The sequence below is a fragment of the Miscanthus floridulus genome, chromosome 8, assembly GCF_019320115.1.
Source record: "Miscanthus floridulus cultivar M001 chromosome 8, ASM1932011v1, whole genome shotgun sequence".
Classification (NCBI taxonomy): Eukaryota; Viridiplantae; Streptophyta; class Magnoliopsida; order Poales; family Poaceae; genus Miscanthus; species Miscanthus floridulus.
In genome coordinates, this window is record NC_089587.1 from 60,886,501 (window position 1) to 60,910,009 (window position 23,509).

General features: G+C 40.9%; 2 protein-coding genes and 1 long non-coding RNA gene across 11 annotated transcripts in view; 1 reads left to right on the plus strand and 2 right to left on the minus strand.

Moving 5' to 3' along the window:
* Positions 1-23,509, plus strand: part of LOC136476493 (uncharacterized) — a 30,716-nt gene that overhangs the window by 3,968 nt on the left and 3,239 nt on the right. For 2 of the 6 annotated variants that reach the window (XM_066474352.1, XM_066474357.1), the window contains exons 10-11: positions 6,420-6,767; positions 6,958-7,072. The exons of 1 other annotated variant lie outside the window; for it this stretch is intronic. The gene's annotated coding sequence lies outside the window, so the exon portion shown is untranslated. Of the gene's footprint in view, positions 1-3,464; positions 3,786-6,419; positions 6,768-6,957; positions 7,096-23,509 lie in introns of those variants that run through there. 3 more of the 6 variants (XM_066474356.1, XM_066474359.1, XM_066474355.1) reach the window with 2 other exon arrangements.
* On the minus strand, positions 50-19,490 carry LOC136476494 (uncharacterized). 4 transcript variants are annotated; one of them, XR_010763600.1, is made up of 8 exons: positions 19,346-19,490; positions 19,099-19,229; positions 15,647-15,745; positions 13,581-15,481; positions 13,424-13,467; positions 8,621-8,725; positions 7,216-7,262; positions 6,833-7,084 (listed from the first exon to the last, which is right to left on the minus strand). It is a non-coding gene; the product is annotated as an uncharacterized lncRNA (long non-coding RNA). The 4 variants fall into 4 exon arrangements; XR_010763601.1 differs by lacking the exon at positions 6,833-7,084 and adding an exon at positions 9,068-9,167 and having other exon boundaries at positions 7,204-7,262; XR_010763602.1 differs by lacking the exons at positions 6,833-7,084; positions 7,216-7,262 and adding an exon at positions 7,917-8,406.
* On the minus strand, positions 11,415-13,343 carry LOC136475404 (uncharacterized). The gene is made up of 3 exons (XM_066472903.1): positions 13,322-13,343; positions 12,109-13,201; positions 11,415-12,023 (listed from the first exon to the last, which is right to left on the minus strand). Exons 1-2 carry the CDS (start codon positions 13,341-13,343, stop codon positions 12,186-12,188), a joined length of 1,038 nt encoding a protein of 345 aa, XP_066329000.1. The 3' UTR covers positions 11,415-12,023; positions 12,109-12,185.

Here is a 23,509-nt window from a genome sequence, read left to right on the forward strand (position 1 = left end):
TTTTATCTTCAGTGTGCAAAAGTCAGTTCTAGGCACTACATTAACCCATTAAAGTGTAGAATCTCTCATTCTCCAGTGGTATGGCTTGAAAGCATCAATCGTCGACAAGGTTGTGATGAGCTTCAGTAGCAGCAGATGACGGGGCATTGAGACGCAATCACTCTCATTGTGCCCACCAAAAATCTACAAGTAGCAACAAACCATTGAATAAAAAAATTATTACAAGTAAAAAATACATTATAGCATAAAAAACACACTTATTATGTTCTTGAAGAAAAATCCCAAACCCTTGGTATAACCACATTGCACATAATTATACGTACTCTATATATGACTCATGAAGATTATCACACAAGTTATACATAACAAAACTAAGGAACTATTTGAGTTGGGGCTCAAAATTAGTTAAATTAGCTATAGTTAGCTAACAACTAAATTATTTTACCTATTAGTCCTCCTACATTAGAGCATACATGATAAAACTAAGGGTCATGACTAATTACTAATTGAGGCTAAAAATTAGCCAAAATAGCTATACTGAATTAGCTCCACCTATTAGCCCACCTTTTTGGAGGCTAAAAATTAGTTAAATTAGCTATACTGAAGGTCTAATAAATTAGCCCACCTATTAGCCCTCCTTTTTGGGTGCATTATTGTTCATTTTGACTAATTTTTAGCCAACTAGAAAGTAGCCCTTATATCAAACATGCTCTAAATTAGATCCCAAATACACCTTCAAATAAGATAAAACTAATCGGTAATAAGCAAAAGTCAATCTATATAATTAGTCTTGCCTCTTGCTGATCAAGATAAATAAGACATGTATTTTCTCAATTAACATTCTCTCTTAATTTATTGATTCATATCAAAGAAGTGTTTATCATTAGCATGTCTTTCCATGTTTAAGTACTTTATTTTTGAAGTACTTGTTAATCTAGTTATCCATTTATTTACATATCCTTTCTTTTATCACAATTACACTTAGGTGGGCTAAGAAGACCAGGCTACAATCTATATCACTGCAAATTTCCTTTTTTTTATTCAAGATATTTAATTCAATGAAAAATTAAATCACGACATAAGGGGATTATAGCTGAAGTTTACCTATATACATATTAGGGAAACATTTATTCTTAGTCTATTTTATTATGCCATTCAAAATAATGTGTATGGTACAATTGACAAAAAATGTCTTTCTATGCTTGATTTGTATGGTATAATTGGTAAAAAAACTCGTTTTTTAAATTCATTGTACGTCTCATTACTTCTCAATGCCTCAACAATTTAAAATTTGTGTTTTTCCCTTCTCAATGACTCAACAATCTGAAATTTATGATTTTCTACAACTTTAAAAAAAAATACAACAGAACTACCCAAATATTGATATATAAAAAATTAGGCCGAAGTTTTATTGAATTTGTAAGCAATCAACAAAAATTATTGACAACCAACAATTAAAACTTATTACACAAGTAGCAGATAATAGCTATTACAACTAAAGATAATAGCAACTAAATCTAGATATAATTTAACACTAATATCAACTACAACTAGTTAATATGAACACACTCAATCACAGTGATCTAATATAAACACATTCAAACCCTGAATGCAAACAAAATAAGCTTTACCTAACGAAAATAGCCTAAGTGAAATATATAGTAACTATAGATGAAATATACAGTAAGTTAAAGTTGTTATTAAACAAGGGGAGAACAAACATTTTTTATGCACTTAATTTTTTAATTTTTTGTATTGGTGCTGCTAGACTTCATTTATTCATAAAACTTGACCATAACAATAAATAAAGGTATCACCTATTCATAAAATTTGGACATAAAACTTGAACATAACAATAAACAAATGTACCATCTATTCATAATACTTGGACATAAGAATAATACCATACCTCAACTAATTATGTTTCTTGGATTTTTTTTTCTTTATAACAACTATTTCTGGGATTTTAGGAATCAGATATTGTTCATTGCCTCCATAATAATCTATCACAACATTAATATTCATATTATATTCATTCTTAAGCAAATCAATAAATATCCCTGGTTGTATGCGTTTGCTTTTGTCTGAATAGTAAAGGTGATAAAGATTCTTCAATGTTATGCGGTCTCGTAAATTCATAGGTGTTGTTGGAATATGTTTCAAACCAGTCACATCTGATGGAAGAACACCTATCCATCTAATTGGTGGAACAGAGAGGCCTAGATTATCAAAAGCTCTAGTAATAGAGCCAATCATAAATGTTGATAAGATCAAGGCACCAGAAGAATTTAAATTCACAAGACCATAGATTGGAACCCCCTTAATTGGTTTCACAATTTCCTTAGAAGAGCCCTAGCTACAACTGTAGAAAAATCCTAGAGAGTGATAACAATACATTTGTGTTTTGTATGAAATCCTATCTTTTTTAACTTAGAATACATTGTATACTTCTCCATAATCAGTATAAATCTAATCATTCCTTTTCTTTTAAACCTGTTGATTTGGAATGTTTATCTGGTATGACTCGCCCATCCTTACAAGAAAGACGTTCATCACCGTTTATGTACAGTTTTACTTCTATAATAATATATCTCTCGGGTGTAACTCATATATTGAGAGAAAGTTTTTTGATTTCAAGAAGAATACCAATTTCTTTCATAAGGGGTATGAAATTGATCTTATAGTCCTTGTTCTTCTCCTCCTCCTTCTTAGGTCCTTAACCTTCTTCTTAGAGCCCCTCTTGAACAGACATGAATCTTTGTAAAATATTTCTTTTTGACACATTGGGGGATTTTTTTTAAGTTTTTAAGATTGTTTTGATGATGAAAAATATTCTTATTACTTTTTTGCAGTTGTAGGGTCTTATGTTGAGCGTCTCTTATATCTGCCATGTATCCTAGGTAGACAGAAGTGGCCCATGCGAGGATCATATACATGTGTTTTTGTGGAAGGCACTTCAAACTGATACTTCTTTCTTTAGGATCACAAAACCTCGTTGCCTCTTTAATTTTTTTAATGACTGTTTTGAGACACCAGTCTTGTGCTATAATATATCGTTCATTCATTTTGTTCTTGATATCTTCTTGAGATAGGGTCCGAGTTGTAGATAGCATACCTAATATGACAAAGAAGTTTTAGATATCATACCTAATATGACAGAATACCATAATGCAATGAGAAAATATAGGAAATTTAAAAATTTCAAATTCTGAAGAAAGAATTGCTATCGTACCCGTTCTAGCCCCCTCTACTTAATGTTTTTCTTGAGAATGTTTTAATTCATATTCTTCTTGATGTGCTTTTTTAAATGTTTCAGAAGTAGTATAAGAAGGAGCAACGAAAGACTTCAAAATAATAGTGAAAACAATAGTGGGTTAGGATTTAACGCTAGCGCTATTTTAAAGTAAGAAAGATGCATTAGCGCTAAATTCTAACCCACTATTATTTCTACTATTATTTTGAAGTCTTCTGTTGCTCCTCCTCTTACTACTTCTGAAGCATCTTAAGAAGAACATGAAGCACCTCAAGAATAACATGAATTAGAACATTCTCAAGAATAACATGAAGTGGAGGGGACCAGAACGGGTACGATAGCAATTCTTCCTCCAGCATTTGGAATTTTTAAATTTCCTATATTTTCTTATAGCATTATGATCTTCTTTATATTAGGTATGCTATCTATAACTCGGACCCTATCTAAGAATATATCAAAAACAAAATAAATGAGTGATATATTATAGTACAAAATCGGTGTCTCAAAACAGTCATTAAAATACTTAAAGAGGCCACTTCTGTCTATCTAGGATACAGGCAGATCTAAGAGACGCTCAACCCAAGACCTTGCAACTGCAAAAAAAAAACAATGAGAATATTTTTTATCATCAAAACAATCTTAAAAAACTTAAGAAGAAAAAATTCCTCAATGTATAAAAAAAGATATTTTACAAAGATTCAGGTCTGTTTAAGAGAGACTCCAAGAAGAAGGTTAAGGACCCTAAGGAGGAGGAGAAAGAGAAGAACAAGGACTATAAGATTAATTTCATGCCCATTATGAAGAAAATTGGTATTCTTCTTAAAACCAAGAGACTTTCTCTCAATATATTAGTTACACCCAAGGTATATATTATTGGAGAAGTAAAACTGTACATAAATGATGGTTAGCGTTTTTCGTGTAAGGATGGACGAGTCATAACATATAAAACATTCAAAATCAACAGGATTAAAAAAATGAAGTGATTAAATTTATACTGATTGTGGAGAAGTATACGATGTATTTTAAGTTAAAAAAGATGTGATTTCATATAAAACACAAATGTATTGTTATCACTCCACAGTGTTTTGCTACAGTTATAGCTAGGATCCTTCTAAGGAAATTATGGAAGCAACTAGGGGTTTCCAATTTACGGTCTTATGGATTTAAATTTTCTGCTGTCTTGATCTTATCAACATTTATGATTACCTCTATTACCAGAGCTTTTGATAATCTAGGCCTCTCTGTTCCACCAATTAGATGGATAGGTGTTCTTTCATCAGATGTGACTGGTTTGAAACATATTTTAACAATACCTGTGAGTTTACGAGACCGTACAACATTGAAGAATCTTCATTATCTTAACATTCAAACAAAAGCAAACGCACACAAGTAGAGATATTTATTGATTTGCTTAAGAATAAATATAATATGAATATTGGTGCTGTGATAGATTATTATGGAGACATTAAACAATATCTGATTCCTAAAATCTCAGAAATGGTTGTCATAAAGAAAAAAATCCAAAAAACACAATTAGTTGATGTATGGTATTATTAATATGTCCAAGTATTATGAATAGATGATATCTTTGTTTATTGTTTTATCCAAGTTTTATGTCCAAAATTTATGAATAGATAATACCTTTGTTTTTTGTTATGACTAAGTTTTATGAATAGATGAAGTCTAGCAGTACAAATAAAAAAATAAAGTGCATAAAAAATGCTTGTCCTCCCCTGGTTTAATAACTTAACTTACTGTATATCTCACCTATACTTACTATATATTTCACCTAGGCTATTTTCGTTAGGTAAAACTTATTTTGTTTGCATTCAGTGATTGAGTGTGTTTATATTAGATCACTGTAATTAAGTGTGTTCATATTAGCTAGTTGCAGTTGTTATTAGTGTTAAATCATATATAGTTTTAGTTGCTATTATTTTTAGTTGTAGTTGCTATTATCTGCTAGTTGTGTAATAAGTTTTAGTTGCTAGTTGTTAACATTTTTTTGTTGATTGCTTACAAATTTAACAAAACTCTGACCTAATTTTTTATATATCAATATTTGAGTAGTTCTAGTGTATTATATTTTAAAGTTGTAGAAATTCACAAATTTCAGATTGTTGAGGCATTGAGAAACGAAAAACACAAATTTCAGATTGTTGAAGCATTGAGATGTACAATAGATTTAAAATACGAGTTTTTTTGTCAATTATACCATACAAATCAAGCATGAAAAGTCATTTTTTGCCAATTGTACCATACACATTATTTTGAATGGCATAATAAAATAGACGAAGAATAAATGTTTCCCTAATATGTATTTAGGTAAACTCCAGCTATAATACCCCTTATATCGTGTTTTAATTTTTCATTGCATTAAATATCTTTAATAAAAAAAAGAATTTACAGTGATATAGATTGTAGCCTAGCTTTCTTGACCCACCTAAGTGTAATTATGATAAAAGAAATGATATATAGATAAGTGGATAATAGAGTGGCAAGTATTTCAAAAATAAAGTACTTAAGCATAGAAAGGTATACTAATGATAAACACTTCTTTGATATGAGTCAATAAATTGAGAGAGAATGTTAATTGAAAAAATACATACCTTATTTATCTTAATCAGCAAGAGACAAGACTAATTATATAGATTGACTAGAAATGCTTATTATCGATTAGTTTTATTTCATTTGAAGGTGTATTTGGGATCTAATTTAGAGCATGTTTGGATACAATGGCTAATTTCTAGCTGGATAGGTGGGCTAATTTATTGGCCAAAATTAACAATAATGCACCTAAAAAGGAGGGCTAATTCAGTAGAGCTACTTTGGCTAATTTTTAGCCTCAATTAGTAATTAATCATGACCCTTAGTTTAATCATGTATGCTCTAATGTAGGAGGGCTAATAGGTGGAATAATTTAGTCTTCAACTAGTTGTTAGCTAACTATAGCTAATTTGACTAATTTTTAGCCTCAACTCAAATAGTCCCTTAGTTTTGTTATGTATAACTTGTGTGGCAACCTTCATGAGTCATATATAAAGTACGTATAATTATGTGCAATGTGGTTATACCAAGGGCTTGGGATTTTTCTTGAAGAACATGACAAGTGTGTTTTTTATGCTATAATGTATTTTTTTACTCAATGATTTGTTGCTACTTGTAGATTTTTCGTGGGCACAATGAGAGTGACTGCGTCTCAATGCCCCGTTATCTGCTGCTACTGAAGCTCATCACAACCTTGTCGACGATTGATACTTTCAAGCTATACCACTAGAGAATGAGAGATTATTCACTTTAATGGGTTAATGTAGTGGCTAGAACTGGCTTTTGCACACTAAAGATGAAAAGTCTTATGTTTTGCCGCTGGACAATGAGATCATAAAAGATGGTTCTATAGTGGATATATTCTATAGTGGATATATGCTAATCACGACCTGGTGTCATGCGGGTGGTTCTCAGTTGTATGTTACTAGTGGAAGGCGCGCGCCCTTGCGCGCGTCGGTAGACACAGGTAAGTTCACATTCGAAAATACATATTGAATCTTTCAATGCAGAAACTGAGTTAGCAGTAAAATAGATAGGTAAGTATTTGGTAACATTACACAGCCATAGTAGATTAAGCATAGTTGAAGTAACGACATAATGAGTACATACGGAGTGACACGACGAAGTTTCTAATGAGATTGATGTGTGTTTCCCAGGAACCGTTGCTATATATGTACATAGGATTGAGATGGCAAGGCAATCACGGCCGCGTCTGATGTGATAAATATAACCTGGCACATCTCGCCAAATGACGAAGCAGCCATCTTGTTCCATGTTGTCAGTCTATGTAGCAGCAAAGACAATCAGTTTAAAAATAGTAGGTAGGTAGACCAGCGTGATCTTTCTTAATTCAGGTAGGATAGGGAGGAATGGTTGGTTCTTGGTAAACAGAAGCAGAGGGCTAAGAGTGTTACCAGTTCCTCATCTCCTCCTCAGTCGCTGCTGATGCAATTATAGAGGCCTGCCATGGCAGAGCACAATGCAGGATTCATTAGGGCTCCCAAGTTAGTTACCCAATTAGCTACCTATGCATAATGCTACCTAATAAGAGGCATATCAGTTTCATTTTCTTTCTTTCTTTCTTTGGCAAATGTATAGCCAAGGTGGGGAAGAAGGTTGTAGGCTATTTGCCATCTCTTGGCCGTAGCCATCAGGAAGCTACTCGTCTCTGGGGTAGTTTTGCTGTTCATAGAGGAGCTTTAATTTTGCTATGTGTAATTGCGCTATTGTTGACTATTGGTAGAAAAGAAAACCAAAAGCCTAGATCAGATTACTCTTGAAGAAAATCTAAGCCTGCATAAATTTCTTATAGCTCATATTACAATATAAATTTGTGAAAATAGGACCATATTCAATAGTAACTTACACATGTTGCAAAGAACACTTGGTTCACCCAAAAATATCAAGTTGCACACAGCAAATCGAAAGCTATAGAAAATCAGTGTAAATACAAATATAAAAAAGTAATCGAACAGGACCTCAGAATTGAAACACCAATCAGAATAGATATATGATCCCAATAAGTTAAAATAGGATCATCATGGTACAGCTCAAACTGAGACATTTATATATGACACACTTAGATCGTAACGAAAAGAACTTAAAAACTGCCATGTACAGAATTGTCTAGTAGAGGTCCAAAGATTTTAAAAAAGAGGTGGGAATCAATGACGGGAAATTAAAGGGAGAAAATGAACACATGTCCAAAGTATGTCACTGAGACGTCGATTGCCAAATTTGAGTACCTGATAAGCGTAGTGTAGTTGCCCTTTTGTGATATCAAATTGCGTTATTACTAAAACATAACATACACTGCAGCCACAAGCATTTCCCTTGAATATCGACTGATGCAAACACCTAATACAAAGCATGCAAGCACACTTCCTAATTTGACTCTGCTGAACATCTGTAGTGTGCAGTCAAGTATTCTTGAAAACTGATAAGGTCGAGAACAATCACGGTTACTTATCTCGAATCTGCTAACATAACGGATTTTAGCTCTTTAGGTATTCCCTCATGAGTCCATTGTTGATCAATCATCATGACCATCTAAGATAAAGTCTGATACTCGACAAACAAAAGGGAGCACAAGAAAAGGCGACATTCTGTGCAGGAAAAAATTCAGTTATACATTGCACTATCCCTTAGAAAAAGTTGTCAATCCTTAGGAAACTGTTTAGGACGTTGCAGAAACTTATCTATTTGAAGCAACCAAATACTACAAACTGATATAAATTCCACTGCCAAACAAATGCGAACCAAACTGTGAAATCACTAAATCAGACAAAGGGAACATGAAAGAGATGACCAAGGGATTACCTAGGTACTTGTCCAGATCTTTTTTTTCTTCCTTTCCATAGGAGTCTAAGCTCACTGCGGTAGCAGATTCATTATTGGGTCACCCTTGTCAGCTATCACTTTGACCTACATGTGCATGTAGATTATATAAATGTAGCAGGTGTAGGCAAACTGAACACATAGTTAAAAGTTGCAAGATAGTATCAGTAAACTAAAGGTAACAGCAAGACATGACTGTATGAATGTCTTTTGTTGCGACTGTGAGCACACTCGAGCTAATGTTAGATTGGACCGGATAACGGCAACATCGATGGTTTGTGAACTAAAAAAAATATGTTCGAAATCAATTTGAAGTGGGGCAGTTTCAAGACTTTGCAATGGCTTATGTCTCCGAGGTAGCAGATGGTCACTAAATTGCAAAAACAATACCAAGAAAACTTGAATGCAGAATACACTACTGCAACGTACCTGAAGTCACACGGATAGGAAAGGTTACCAAGAAAACAGGAGGTGACATAGTTTTGACGAGAGCACATGTGAAGTAGACGGAAGCTTACATATGTAGTGACTGGAACAGCCAGAAATAACAAAAAAAATTGAAGGACAGATCAATAGATCATCAAATATAATAACACGAATAAACTAACATATCATAGGGAGCATAGGCACCCTCTGTTTTGCTGTGTAGTCTGAAAATTCTCTCAATTCTCAGTCAGACAAATGCTAATACAGCCTATACAACTAAGACCACTCTGATCTATGTTTTAGTGAACGTAACTCACATATCTGATGCGGTGAAACTACCAAAATAATAAGCAAGCATGCGATGAAATATGAAAGGCGAAGCTTAGATTAGATAAAGGAGGAAGTCATCATAGCCAACGATCTCAGGAGTTCAGATTTCATAAGTAGGCAGTTCTAACCGCATAGTATGCGACTGAATAGGCAACAAATACCAACTCTCATTGGTGCCTCCAAAATACAGAACACAGAATAGATAGGAAAAGATGGCAAAAAACAGGAATAAATAATTGACCTAGGTAGAAGGAGATGCAAAAAAAAAAGCGCAGAGCGCTACATAAATAATAGCAATTCCCGTTGATATTTCTCTGTAAACCAACACGTTCTTTTAAAGGTTTGCAAAATCTTTATCGCAGTAATGGAGTAGGTAAGAATTTATTTTCAATGAGAAGAGGATTTTTAGAAGCCTAAAAAACATGGCAATGATTATTTGTTAATTAACCTGGAGCTTCAAGGCATGCTAAGGAATCAGTTACACTGAGAAATTACATGATATGACTAACAGGTCATGCCCAGTACCTCAAAACGAACGAACATCTTCGTCATATCCCGGAGGAACGGGCATGGACTTTTTATCACAGGTCGAAGAAAGGAAAAAAATGTAAGCAAGTATGCAATGAAATAGGAAAGGCAGAGCTCAGATTAGACAAATGAGGAAATCATCACAGGCAATGACCTCAGGAGTTCAGATTTCATAAGTAAGAGGCAGTTCTAGCTTCATAGTCTGTGACTGAATAGCCAACAAATAACAACTCTCATTGGCGCCTTCCAAAAAATATAGAAAAGAGAATAGGTACGAAGAGATAGGGAAAAAACAGGAATAACCAATTGACCTAGGTAAAAGGAGATGCAAAAAAAAGTGCAGAATGCTAGATAAGGTTGTAAACAGGACTTCTCAAAGAATAAGGCTTGCATGCAGCAGATGATATAGCCAAAAAAAAGAGGCAAATCTGCAGCAAACACCACCAAATTTCGTTCCCCTAAATATCGAATCATTTTGGATGTGCAAATACAATTGTGACTTACTGAACGCGTAGCTCGCACTGCTTGTAGAGGGAGATCATTTGCTGACAACAAACATGTAAAATGACAGCGACAGGAAAAGTATGCTGTCATAGTGAAGAAGATAAGAATCTTTTGTAAACGAAGACATGATTTTTAGAGGCCTCAGAAACATAGCAATCATCATTTGTTCATCAACTTGGAGCCTCAAGGCATGGTGTTAACTGATGGCCAAAAAAAGGCATGGTGCTAATTGGTTTACCCTTAGAAACTGCATGATATCAGTAACATAACACTCATGCCCAGTACCTCACAAGCGAGCGAACATCAGATCATATCATTGAGCAATGCACATGTAATTTTCATCACAGGCTCAAGAAGGAAACAATAGCAAGGCGAGAGGGACGGCAATTGCGCAATCAAGTGACGTTGGAAGGTGTTTGGGATGATAATAGCTATGTCAAATATTGGATGTAACGGTGCACAACACTATAGTCTATACAGACTAAATTGTAATGCATAGAAAGATATGACATGCATATACCTAATTTGCATCCTATCATGCAAAAGAAAGAGATATTTAAATGCAAGGAGAAATAGAAGTGTTGTGACCCAAAAACGTAATGCCCAAAAATCACGTGCAGCATACCTGGTGGGTTTGCCGCAGTCCGACATGGATCAGCATATAGTTGAGGGCAGCAGGAAAATTATATTATGATCTAGATATGACAAAACTCGTAGAGAAATCAGAACAGTTGAAGGAAGGGACACCCCTTATAATTGAATTCACTTTATTTTCTTCCGAAAAAATCCCGGGGTGAGAAATTGAGAATCAACTCTTATCCAACTCCATAATAATTTGCAAAGGGACCAGCTGTGTGACTTAAGAAGGTAAAAACTAATAAGTAGAGAAAACCTAGAATCTTCTCAAGAAAGGAACAAACATTATCAGGTAGATGTTACAAATGTATGGAAGTTCCTTCTTTGCTGCCTAAACCCCTCAGCCACCCACAAAACACGAGAAAAATATTCAGGCCTAGTTCGTTCGGAACCCATAGCTTTTCTATGCTATAAAATTGAAATCCAGGAACAGATCGAACCTTGTGCAATAGTACGTAGCTTACATTTAATTTGAAGAATGCAGTAGTCAGTATACCAGCTAACTAATATACAAAGCTGATGGAAGGCATACATCAAACCACATATCATATGAAATCAGTATTAGTACAAACTATAAAATGTGAAAATTTATTTAGGTCTGTCACATTTCAGATCATTGCCTGAGTTATGGAGATAGCAGAGAGATGTAAAATGAAGGAAGAATCATCATAGCTCATGAGCATCGCCTTATTAGTTATGAAAAAGGAGGAGGAGATGTAGACCATGGAAAGATAGCCCATGATCATTGCATCAAACACTACAATAATCATCACTGCAGTAGCCCATTCCCTCAAAGTAAAACGTAGCAGGAAGAGAAAAGTGTATCCATCACTGAAGGTGACCAAAATGCAAACACTGAACCAGAAACCACCAGGACTACAGGGTAGAAGGTCACATTCTCAGTTGTATGGCACAATAATTGCCCGCTCTCAAAATCCAACAGAACCGATCAGGCCACAGCCTACAAAACGCAAAACAATCGTTAGTAGCATGCAGATTGGTAAGACAAGGAGACAACAATAGATCTAGGCTGAAAATGACCTTGCCTTGCTCATTTGTCTCCTCTGACCAAGATTCCCAGCTCCAAATGTCACATGCAGCGAAAAATCATGCAAGAGGAGAGTTAAAGAGAGGTAAAACAAGGGAGGGAGCTGGGAGCGAATGTGCGAGCGAACAACACGAGGAAACAGTGGAGCCGTGTAGACCACCTGCACCAGCCCCTGCGGAGGAGCCGCGGGCACTGACGGCGCCCTGCTACAACACCGCTGTCGTGCACACGGCCGTTTCGGGGGCACAGACACCGGGTGAGCTCGAGCCGGTGCGCTCGCACAGGGTGGCGCCACCTACATGGCCGCACGCAGCAGGGATCCGCCGGCGCTGGCAGCCGACGGATGCCGTGGCACCGCATGCCGGGGGTGCGGTCGGCGGAGGCACGGTGAAACGGCGGTGAGGCGGAGAAGACGCAGGCCCCCCGGCGCGTGGAGACGGCAACGGATCCCGCCTCCGTCGGGAGCTGAGCAAGGCGACAGCGGACGGGCCCCACAGTACGGTGACCGCGGAACCTAGGGTTTGAGCTTGCCCGCGGCCGTCCTGTCGCGGCGGGGCCCGCGCGCCGCGCTGGGGCATGGCCGGGTTGCCTCCACCGGCGCCTCAGCCGGCCGCGCAGAACCCTAGGTCGGCATCGCGGAAGCAACGGGCGCCAGCCACCTAGGCCGATGTGTCGCCCAGGACGGCTGCCGCGAGGGCCGACGCAGGGCGCCGCGGTGACCCGCTGCACCGGCGCAGCACCCTGGCAGGTGCCGCCGTCGCCCCGCCCTTGCGGCGCGAGGAGGGAGGGGCGAGGAGGAGGAGGAGGAGGAGGGTGGGCGCCGCCGCGCCGAGGGCCGGCCGCCGCCGAGATGGGCAGGGAGAGGGAGGGAGAGAGGAAGGGACGACGGGGCGGAAGCGGCGGAGGCGCGGGTAGCGTGAGGAAGGGGCGCGGCCTCGGGAGAGACCGAGAGAGGGAGACGAAGGAAGAGTTTTTTTTCGATCTAGGACGAGGAGGGGGAGAGACGGAGATATTTTTGCGGAGGGGGGAGGGGGCGGCGTACTGTAGCGGGCGGTGGAGCGAATACGGAGCATCGATCGGGAATCGAACGGCTGAAGGATTTCAGGGCGACGTGGCGCAACTCTCTGTCGGGCGTGCACCTCCGGCTTGTATAGGTAAATAGAAGCAATAAAGTTGCATGTAGGTGTTGTTAGGCAGTACATAAAATGTACTTATGCAAGGGATGGTTGCCATTGCCATTATAGACAACAGGAATGGCATGAGGAGGGGTTATATGCATGTTGGTAAAAGATCGAGGTAGATGTGCATTTTACCTTTTTGAATTGCTTCTCATAGGCTTCTTCACGATCTTCTTTGTCTGTCAAATAATTATACATATGAAAGAGGAAGGGAAATGAGTTAACTATGATGTTACTGTGTGACAACAATTTGTCTAAGAAGCAACAATGTTAAGATATGATAAGAGCACACCTGTATACAGCTGGTGGTGTTGTTTCCTTCTACTGTAGGTTCATGTCAGAGGGTGCTTTGAACTGCACTGGAAAAGCATGCATTCAAATTACAAATTCCTTGCCGAAAATCATGTGGTATGCCAAGATATTTGTGTTTTGGGATTGTTTGCACGCTAGGTGTGTATGCACATATTTGACATGCACTGTTTAATGGATCATGCTTACATATACTGCATGTGTTCCTTGGTAGTAGTAGTGGCAGAGGCCTGTTCACTAACTTATCAGCCGGCTTATCAGCTAAAATCTATAGTATTTTTGTCTCACAAAAAATCAGCTTTTTGAGGGTAGGGGAAGCCTATGTTAATGGAGCACTAAACAACCATGAACAGTCCGAAATTACTGTTTAGATAGTGGTAATGGCCCAGATTGGTCTTAACCAAGCTCCGGCCCTGCAGGGTAGCACAATTGATCTACAAGATTGTGTCAATCATGATAGCCAGTTAGCCAGTTAGGTCTCTAATATTATTCCACATTAATATACTGATGTGAATATTTACAAATAAGGAATGGATAATGAGCAAACGGACATGCAGTGATCATAAATAAAGACCCAAAAAATACCAGTATATAGACCAATCCACAAATTTGATACCTAAGCTGAAAAACCAATCAAAGTAACAAATTGAGGTGGGATGAATTAGGAATTGAGGGACAAAATGCATTAGCTTGGAATCTCCTATTGACATACGGGAAGGAATTTGTGTACAAATGCTTGTCTTTTTTGACACAGGACCCAAAGGTAAAGAAAACCTGTGTATTCGAGAAAAAAAACAAAGGTAAAGAAAAAGGTATAAGCAAGCAACATATAATCACCATGTTCAGATTGCCATAGTCATACTCCAATATTTGAAGTCAGAAGAAAAAATTACTTTAGGTTACCTTCTGAAAAAACTTCGCATAACCAAATAGTAGTAGTAACAACATTCAGGATGCCCTGTTAAAATATGCTCTGCTCTGCCCAACCATACTGTTCCGTAGGAATTAGGATATAATACGTGGGTATGGATAACCGGTATGTGATACACCTATACGCCATTTCTCCAAAAACATGGATACACTGATATATAAAAAAAAATAGACCACAAAATTAATATAGACCATAAATATTACATAGCAATGTTCAAGGCATAATGTTCAGGCCATCAAGTCATAACGTTCAAGTTCAGGTCATCAAGCCAGGCATAACGTTCAAACCATAGCTAGATTAACGACACTGACACTACGACACTGATAAAACAATAACGAGCTGTCATTGGATCTGACAAGAAACAGCAAACGAGACTAAGGACAAGGAAAGACAAACTCAAAACACAGAAGGGGAAGGAGCAGCTCCCTCGTGCGGGGAACAGGAGGTGGCCTGGCAGAGGTGGCCGCAGCGAGTGCAGAGGGAGGAGGTACATGTGGAGGTGGCCGGCAGAAGAGGAGGCTGGCGCTGGCAGCGCCAACGGCGGGCGCAGCTCAGAGGGACGACAGAGGCAGCTGCGTCTGTGCTGATGGGGATGAGAGGATACAAACCAACATTTCATGATAGGGTTTGAAGGTATCCCATCAGTGGGGTGTCCTAGGCGATACCGGTCATGAGTTTTGCGAAGTATCCACACTTCATACTAGAACAAGGTGATACAATGACTATTTACACAACAGAGTGAACAAAAAATAGCTATTTATTATATTGTATAGTACTTCACTTGCTTTGGCTTGCTGATGTACTGGATTTCCAAACATGGCATTAATGTATCAGATAAGATAGTGAATCAGGTGTTTGAAGTAATTTCACTGTAGTTAGCAACTTAGCATATTGATAAAAATATGATGTCACCTGAGTCACCTTGATTGACTTGTCAGTATGCTTCAGACAAACTGGAAATCAAAGAAAGAAATGGCATCATCAGGATCCTTCCTACTCCATCAAATAGCAGGAAACCATCAATCTGTTGGCAGTTGAATTTACAAATAATCCTAAAAAAAAGAATTTATAACACCTTCTATTAATTAACGTAAAATAAATCAGAAAACTTTATCAACCTCTGCTCTTCTATTTCAGGGCATCAAAAACATTCTTCAATTGAAGACAAACATTTCCGAAACAAAACTTCACTGCAACATGGCTGTACACATTAGAACCTACGCATGGAATACCACTGATCAAACAAAGCCCAGCAAAATATGCTAGCATTAACCTTGTGACACCCATGTTGCAACATGTGGACATCAATTTACATAAATGAAATTCGGAACCACAAGTCAGTCATGAACAGTAAAATTTTAGGAGCATGTAATCTTGTAAGCCTATCATTTTATAGAGTGATGTGATAATTGATAAAAAAAAAGCAAGAACCTGGGAGCTGCAAATATAACCCACTAACCCGGCATGGAAAAAATGGCCATGCAAAGAGGAGGAAACTGCTAAGCATAATTCTTGGAAGCTAGCAACCTATAATAAAATTAGGAAGCCAATCCGTAAAGTCCAGCATCTGCTGGATTATTACTCATAGCTAATGATTGCCTATGGCTTGCCAACTGCTGTCACCTCCCAATGGAGGCCACAATAGGCACCTGGACTGTTCAACACAAGCAAATGACACCACCTGTTAGCTGCATCGACATTTAGTGCTGCAGCGCACAGACACGCTGCTAGTGAACATTCCCTATCATGCTGGCCTCCTTTACCCCACACCAATTTTTGCACCCACAAAGAAACCCATACCCATGCCCATGCGGGTAGTGGCAGTGGCGGAGCCACGTTCAGGCCAACCTGGGCCCTGGCCCCCCCTTGATTTGCACAAAACTATGAAGATTTAAGGTGGCTATTGATGTTGATCGGGACAAAAACTATTAATGACAGTGGAAATCAGCCTAAGTGTTCAATCTAGCCCCCCCTTGGCCATTGTTCTGGCTCCGCCAGTGGGTAGTGGGTACCCATGGGTTTGCCCATATCCAAAAAGAAATATGTCATATGCATCAAACTATGACTATATGAAAAAAACTAGACCAACCTAAGAGGAACTAGGTTGCATTTTATTTTAAGAGGAAAATAGGCACCCAAATTCACCTAGACGAGGGCTTGACCAGCTGAGCTAGCTCATCTTCCTAAACTATGATTGTACGAACAGATTATAAATAAATGAATCTACAAATATGTAATAAATATAACAAAAAAAAATCAATACATAAGTAGCGCCTTTTTATATGGCGCTAGGTGGCCTTAGGAATAGCTAAACTACAGGTGCATATAGTGTATACACATAGTCATGGGTTTATAGGTTTGGGTAGTGTCCCACAAACCTGATGGGTAAGGATTTTTACCCATTAATTAACATACACATGAGCAAGGAAATTAGCCAACACCCATGCCCTAATGGGGTAAAAAACCATCAGGCTGCGGTTGCGGTAGGGGGTACCCATTGCCATCCCTACATGCGACAATATATATATGTTTGAGAGCTATCTAGATAATCTAATCGTGTCAAGAATTGAGTGTTGCTATCAACATATAGAACTGTAGTCTAACTATTGAACCTAAATCAAATACCAGAGTCTAGGATTTTTTAAGAAAAAAAGGGAAGTCAGCTTGTAGCTGAAACAAATGAGTTTGTATGAAATTACGTCCCACATGATACAAGCAAGTGTGATAAGGGCGAATATGACCTTTTTTCAATTATTCCCTTGAAGCCTCTATTGATCCTGGCTCTCACGGTGTTACCATCAACAACACTCAACTACTGCCCAGTGTCTTCACCTCCCCTCAATGGTTGGTGAGACGACAGCAATTCATCAATCGGTGGGAAGTAAGATACTGAGATGAACGGTGAGATGAGGGGGGAGGGGAATGTTCTTTGTGTGGAAGTGGAACACAAACCTGTGGAGAGATTGGAGCCTTGGAGAGGTGCTACAGAGATCAAGGGGGGACGCGCTGAGAGCATGGTGGAGGGGTCCAGCTGCCTGCGACGAGAATATGACCCATGCTGAGAGAGATGGAGGCAGAGAGGAGAGGTGTGCCATGAAAACGGATCGATGCAAGTAAGCACATGGATTGCCCAAGAGGGATGTAGCCAAGTGACAACGGGATTGTAGACCACTGAGGAGAGGTGACAACGAATAGCCGGACAAGCACGCATGGCCGCATGTAGGAAAGAGAGAGAAGGGGAGCTGGATCCAGATATTTTGCAACTGGATGAGCACAAGAAGTTGCAGTCAGAAGGAGTCTTCCGGATGTTTAATCTTGCGAGGCGTATGAGCAAGATTTTGAGTAGAGGACACCCTAATAAGCAGAGATTGCCAGAAAACGTTGCTCAATACGAATGGCAATCAGTTATGCACTACGATTAGTTAGATTAGTCGTGATTAATTGGACCGCTAGATGATTTGATAACATTTTCTTGTTCCAGCCAACCTAGGAGTGCCACAAAACCTGTGAAACAGCGTGTGCTGAATTAGGGACGTGAAACTGCTGATGGTGAGAAAATATACCAACATGGAAACCATCGGTGGCCACCAAGCTTAATAAGAAGAAATGCTGAATGCATGGCATGGATTTCAGATATAACTAATAATCATCCATTAGTGAAAGGATTATTATATCAGATATAAAATAGAGAATAGTGTAGGATCAATGCCACATTAATTATAATTTATTAATCACATGCACTGAGAACAGGAAATAATGCAAGCAAAAAAATAAAAAAAGTAACACCAGATGTTAGTCCTTCAGCATCAATTGTGAAGGGCACATCTAAGGAAGCTGCTGCCCCACAGAAAGCCAAACTCTGTAATTCAATCTAGCTGCAAAAATCAAAGTGGCTAAGGGTGCGTTTAGATCCAAAATTTTTTGGATTTTGACTCACTGTAGCATTTCGTTTGTATTTGGTAATTAGTGTCTAATTATGGACTAATTAGGTTTAAAAGTTTCGTCTCGCGATTTCTTGACCAACTGTGTAATTAGTTTTTTTTTCGTCTACATTTAGTACTCCATGCATGTGCCGCAAGATTTGATATGACGGTTACTATGCAAAATTTTTTGGGAACTAAACGGGGCCTAACTGGTTTTTGACCCACTTTCTTCCCCGCCCATACCCTGACAGCACATTGATTAACTATAGGGAAGCAAGAAACCTCATACAGAAAAATATTTGACTACAACAGTGAAATCCCACCAAAATCCCTCTAGTCACAAGCAATTACCATTTTGTTCCAACATATTAATAAGGTATAGAAAATTTATTAATTTAAGACTTTCAAATGTTAATTCTCATTTTACAAAGAGATATGGATTGCCAATATGAATAATTAAGTGAGGCTCAGGTGAGGTGGTAACTGGAAATGAGTAAGTTAAACTGGAGAAGCCTCAATAGATTGACAAATAAAATGGATGATGGATGCCCAGCATTCAGCAACAAATGTTTTTTTTTTGACAGAATAAATTCCTGAAGCTCACATATATAGAAATGCTCAGTGCATTTGACGGTGTTGTGAAATACCTTTGTAGTTGATCCATCACCCCCAACGATTTCAATCTCCAGTGCCACCGCCCGCGCCGTTGCAGAGCCGTGGCCCCCCACCGCCGTGTGCTGTCGAGGAACCACCCCCTGGCGCCGCCAAGAAGCCTCGTCTGAGAGCAAACCCAAACCACGGAGCACGTGTGGCTCAGATCTGAGACGTAGAGCAAACTCCGGATCTGGGAGAAGAGATAGAGATAAGGATGGTGGGAAGGTAGCCAGAACTAACATCGCCGCCACAGGGCCATCTCTCCACGTGCCGCCGCGCCACTCCTGTGATTGCCGCCGTCGCTTGCTTTCCCTGCAGCGCGTTGCGGTGGGCCGCGCCACGCACGCCATCCCACGCCGGGATTTTAGCTCGCCAAGCTGCCCATATCTTTCTTTTTCTTTTTTCTTTTTGATAAGAGCATCTCTAAGAGTACTTAATATTTTTTTTTAAAATTAAAGAGTTTTTTAACTCGCCAAAAATATTAAAAGTAATAAATAAGACCATCTTCAATAATTTCTCATATTTTACTGCTAACTTATCAAAATATTGGTCCACGGGAAAATTTCTAGCGGCGCGTGGCGTTCTTTCGTGTGAGGGCGATGAACACCAGCCCTACACCAGCTGCCCGACACCCAGATCGAGAAAACCAAAGACAACCACCTCTGCTTCCTTTTTTGCCTTCCTGCCTCCATCGCTCGAAGTCTCTCTACAGGCTAAAGATGGCAACGGGCGGAAAAAACCCGCGTACCCGCGGGCACCCGACCCGGCGGACGCGGATACGGGCGTGAATCTGTGCCTGCGGGCATGGGCATGGGTAGAGAGTTGTGCCCAACGGGCAAACCTACACGGGCAAAAAAAATACCATGCTCGCACCTGCAAACCCGCCAAATCCGCACTGGCATTTGGGCCATAGCAGAAGCGATATATATACTTCAGTTTTAGGGTTTCCATCTCAACTTTCCAGTCCCCACTCCCCATTTCCCCACCAGCGCCGCCACCGCCCACACGCGACTCGTGAGTCCGCATCGGCAAGACTACGACCCCGCATCAACGCCTCCCCATCGACCCCGCATCGAGCTCGCGCGCGTCGTGCCTCTGGCCCCAGCCTCCCTACTCCCGCGTAGTCCCCTACCCGACGCCTCCTCCACTCTCTGCTCCTTCGATGGACCGATGCCTCCTGCTCCTTCATTCCACGACGCCGGCCGCCTCCCTGCTCCGACCCTGCCGTGTAGGCCGCCATCGTCTTCCCCGCCGCGCAGGGCCACCGTCTCTGCCTCGTAGGCTACCATCGTCTTCCACGCCGCAAGTTTTGGCGAGTATGCGGGCATGCCCGTGGATAGCAGGCACGGGCACATGTTGCTGTCCGTGGTGGGTGGCGGGCGCGGGTGCGGGCATGAGATTTTTCTCACGGGCGCGGGCGTGCGAAGCCACTATCCGCACGAATATTACCCGTTGCCATCTTTACTATAGGCTACAGCTACCTGCGCCGGCCATGCGCGCGTCCATGACCACGATGACAAGGCATGCATGCATGGCCCTGGTTGGCACGCATCTAGATGTGACATGCTCATTGGATGGGAACGCGGGCACATCGAGCAGTATCCGCACGACGCGAGTGCGCCTATCTTTGCGCGTGTGGCGTCGATATTTTGCAAGTCCTAAAAGATTAGTAGTTGGGATTAGGAGTTTTGGAGATGGATTTTTTTTCAATCTTACTAAAAATTCTAGATTAGGAGAGTGTTTTACAAACTCTTGGAGATACTCTAAGAAAAGAGAAGAGGAGAGAGGGAAGAAATAAGAACAGGGACGGGGACGGGGAGGGCGTGTTTGTTTCCCTGGACGACTATCTAGGATAGGCCCACAAGCTACAGGAGGCCGTGTTTCACTACTACACAAGATTTTATGAGACGGTGCCCTTTTATTAACCGAGACGGTCACAAAAATTAACCGCCTCATAAAATACCCGACGATTAACAGAGGCGATCATTTTATTTATGGAGGCATTTACAATTGCCTGCCTCGCAAAATCTATTTATGGAGGCGGGCCTTTTAAAGAAGTCCGCCTCCAAAAATCAGACCATTTATGGAGGCGGATCTCTTAAAGAGGCCCGCCTCGGTTAATAAGGTCGAGCCCATTAGATGTTTGCTTGGCCTATGTTGGCCCAATATCGTGCTCCGAATATAAATACGGTCACTTAGGGTTTTCTCTCATCCTCACCCACTCTCTCTCTCGTCTCTCCCGTAGTCCTATGTGGCGCGACCCTCTTCTCCCATGCGGCGTGGCGCGGCCCCCCTCTCTCTCTACCCCTCTCGGAGCAAGGCGGCGGCGTGGGTGTAGGCGCGGGCGAGGCGGCCCGGTGGCGCGGGCGAGGCTATGGCATACCTCCTCCGGCGTCGATGCTCCTCCACCTCTACGTGCAGCATGCACGGCGCCAGCTCGAGGGTCGGTAGCAGCGCGGGCGAGGCGGCCTCCACCATGCGGATCCGGTGGAGGGTGACAACCCATCCAAGCATGGCTGTGGCGCTCCTCAGATCTAGCTTACCCGAGGTTCTCCAGGCTTCGGCGAGTCGGATCCCGGCGGCGTGGGGCAGGAGTGGTGGATCCGGCACCGATAACGGCTCGTGGCGGAGGTACGACTCTAGAGCGGCAGATCCGGCACCGGTGCAGCGGATCCAGCGAGCGGCGACGGCTCACGCGTGAATACGGCGGCGCACGCGCGGATGGGCTCAACGGGCCTCATCGACGAGCTTGCTGGATTTTTTTTATTAATGGTGGCGGGCATACCAACCGCCTCAGTAGTTCGTGATTTACCGAGGCATTTGATTGGAGGTAGTTGAGTTGCCCGCCTCCATTAAGATTTCTGTAGTACTGTTTGTTAGCCTGGACGCATTGGGGGCCTAGGTCGCGCGGTGCTTAAAGCACCCTTGAGCCTGCAGCCTGGGTTTCTCACGGGCTCGGCCGCGCGCGGTCCTGTCGCTGGCCCGCGGTCCATTTCCATTGGTGACCCTTGGCTCTTGTGGGCACACGCTCCAAGTGAAATTTTCGTCGCCCCTTATAACCACCGTTGTGACACTAGGGTTTGCTCTCCCACACTCGCTCTCAGTCCTCTCCGCCGCTCTCTCCAGTCCCCGCTTCCCTCCTCTTCTCAAGCTCTCGGTGGTCGGTGGTGGCGGCGCGGTCGTAGGTGGCTCCGGCTCTCAAGCACGTGGCTTCTCCCTCGTCCATCTCGCTAGCGGTGACATGATCCGGAGCTTGTTCTTCTTCTTCTTCTTCTTCCTTGCCAAGAGGTCGCTGCTCCCCCAAGGGCTGGTGTTGGTGGCCGTGTTTGTTTCCTAGACATCACCGACGAGTGTGGTGGACGGTGGTTGGCCGCTGTCTGCTCGTCATCGCCTTTTCTACTTTCTCTTCCTGCCTCCGACCCTCGTCTTCAGATCCCCTTCTCGACGCTCAAAGCAAGGTGAAATCTCGGCCTTTCTTCTTTGTGTTCCGCTATGGGCTTGTTGCGGTGCTCGATTTGCTATCGATTTCGTTGGATTTTGGGCGGCCTTGAGGCTAGTCGTTTGGGGAAATGATGAAAATGGTCAGATTTGTGGTGCTAGATCCGTCACACTATTGTTGCGATTCATGAGCTAGGGTTTACTGTAGCACCATAGCTGAGATTGTGTACTGTTCGTGCTCATTGGTCATACATGTTCTAGCACCATCTTGCCGATGATTCTGGCTGCTTGATTTTGACTGCATGTATAGAGTTCATTTTAGCACTGTAGCTTAGAGGAGGTGTTGTGCTAACTGTCGATGATGTATGGTTCAATCCTTTGGGAGGCTTGTGGCTGAACAAGCAGCCAAGGTTGTGGCCTATGTGTCCACTTTTTATGTTATCCTGAACATGGAGCACTTTTTGAGGCCAACATTGCATACCCAACAACAAAAATAACTGAGTGCATTGACTAATTTTTGTAGATGGATGCTGATGGTACCAGATTGTGGCAAAACCTTTTGAATTAATACACTCCCAAGGGTACTCGTCTTTCATTAGAGGCTAAGTACCCAAGTGAGTGCACTAAATCGGACAAATTCTGTCGAGCACACCCCGAGGGAGAACTCAAAACTCCATATTTTTCCATCAGGAACATAAATGAGAGTATAAAGCTTGCAACATTTTTAACTATTTCTTACATCACTTTATTACAATATCAGAGTATTACACAAGTTGAATGCAACAGCGGAATTAAAACAGTTTTCATGCAAAAGAGTTTATACCTTTTAGGTCCCCAAGTTTTATCTTATAGCGAAAAATAAACATATGATCAGAATTATAGCGGAAATAAAATCTATTTCATGACCTGGTGAACATTTATATACAAGATATGATAGCAGATTATAAAACTTTTTCTTTATAAAAA

What these genes read in the sequence shown, in the direction of transcription:
- LOC136475404 (XM_066472903.1), bottom strand. Translation starts at nt 13,343, where the DNA reads ATGGCAACCATCCCTTGCATAA. An exon ending in GGCAACCATCCCTTGCATAA is followed by an intron (nt 13,202 to 13,321) that starts GTACATTTTATG and finishes GAAATCCTTCAG; the next exon opens with CCGTTCGATTCCCGATCGAT.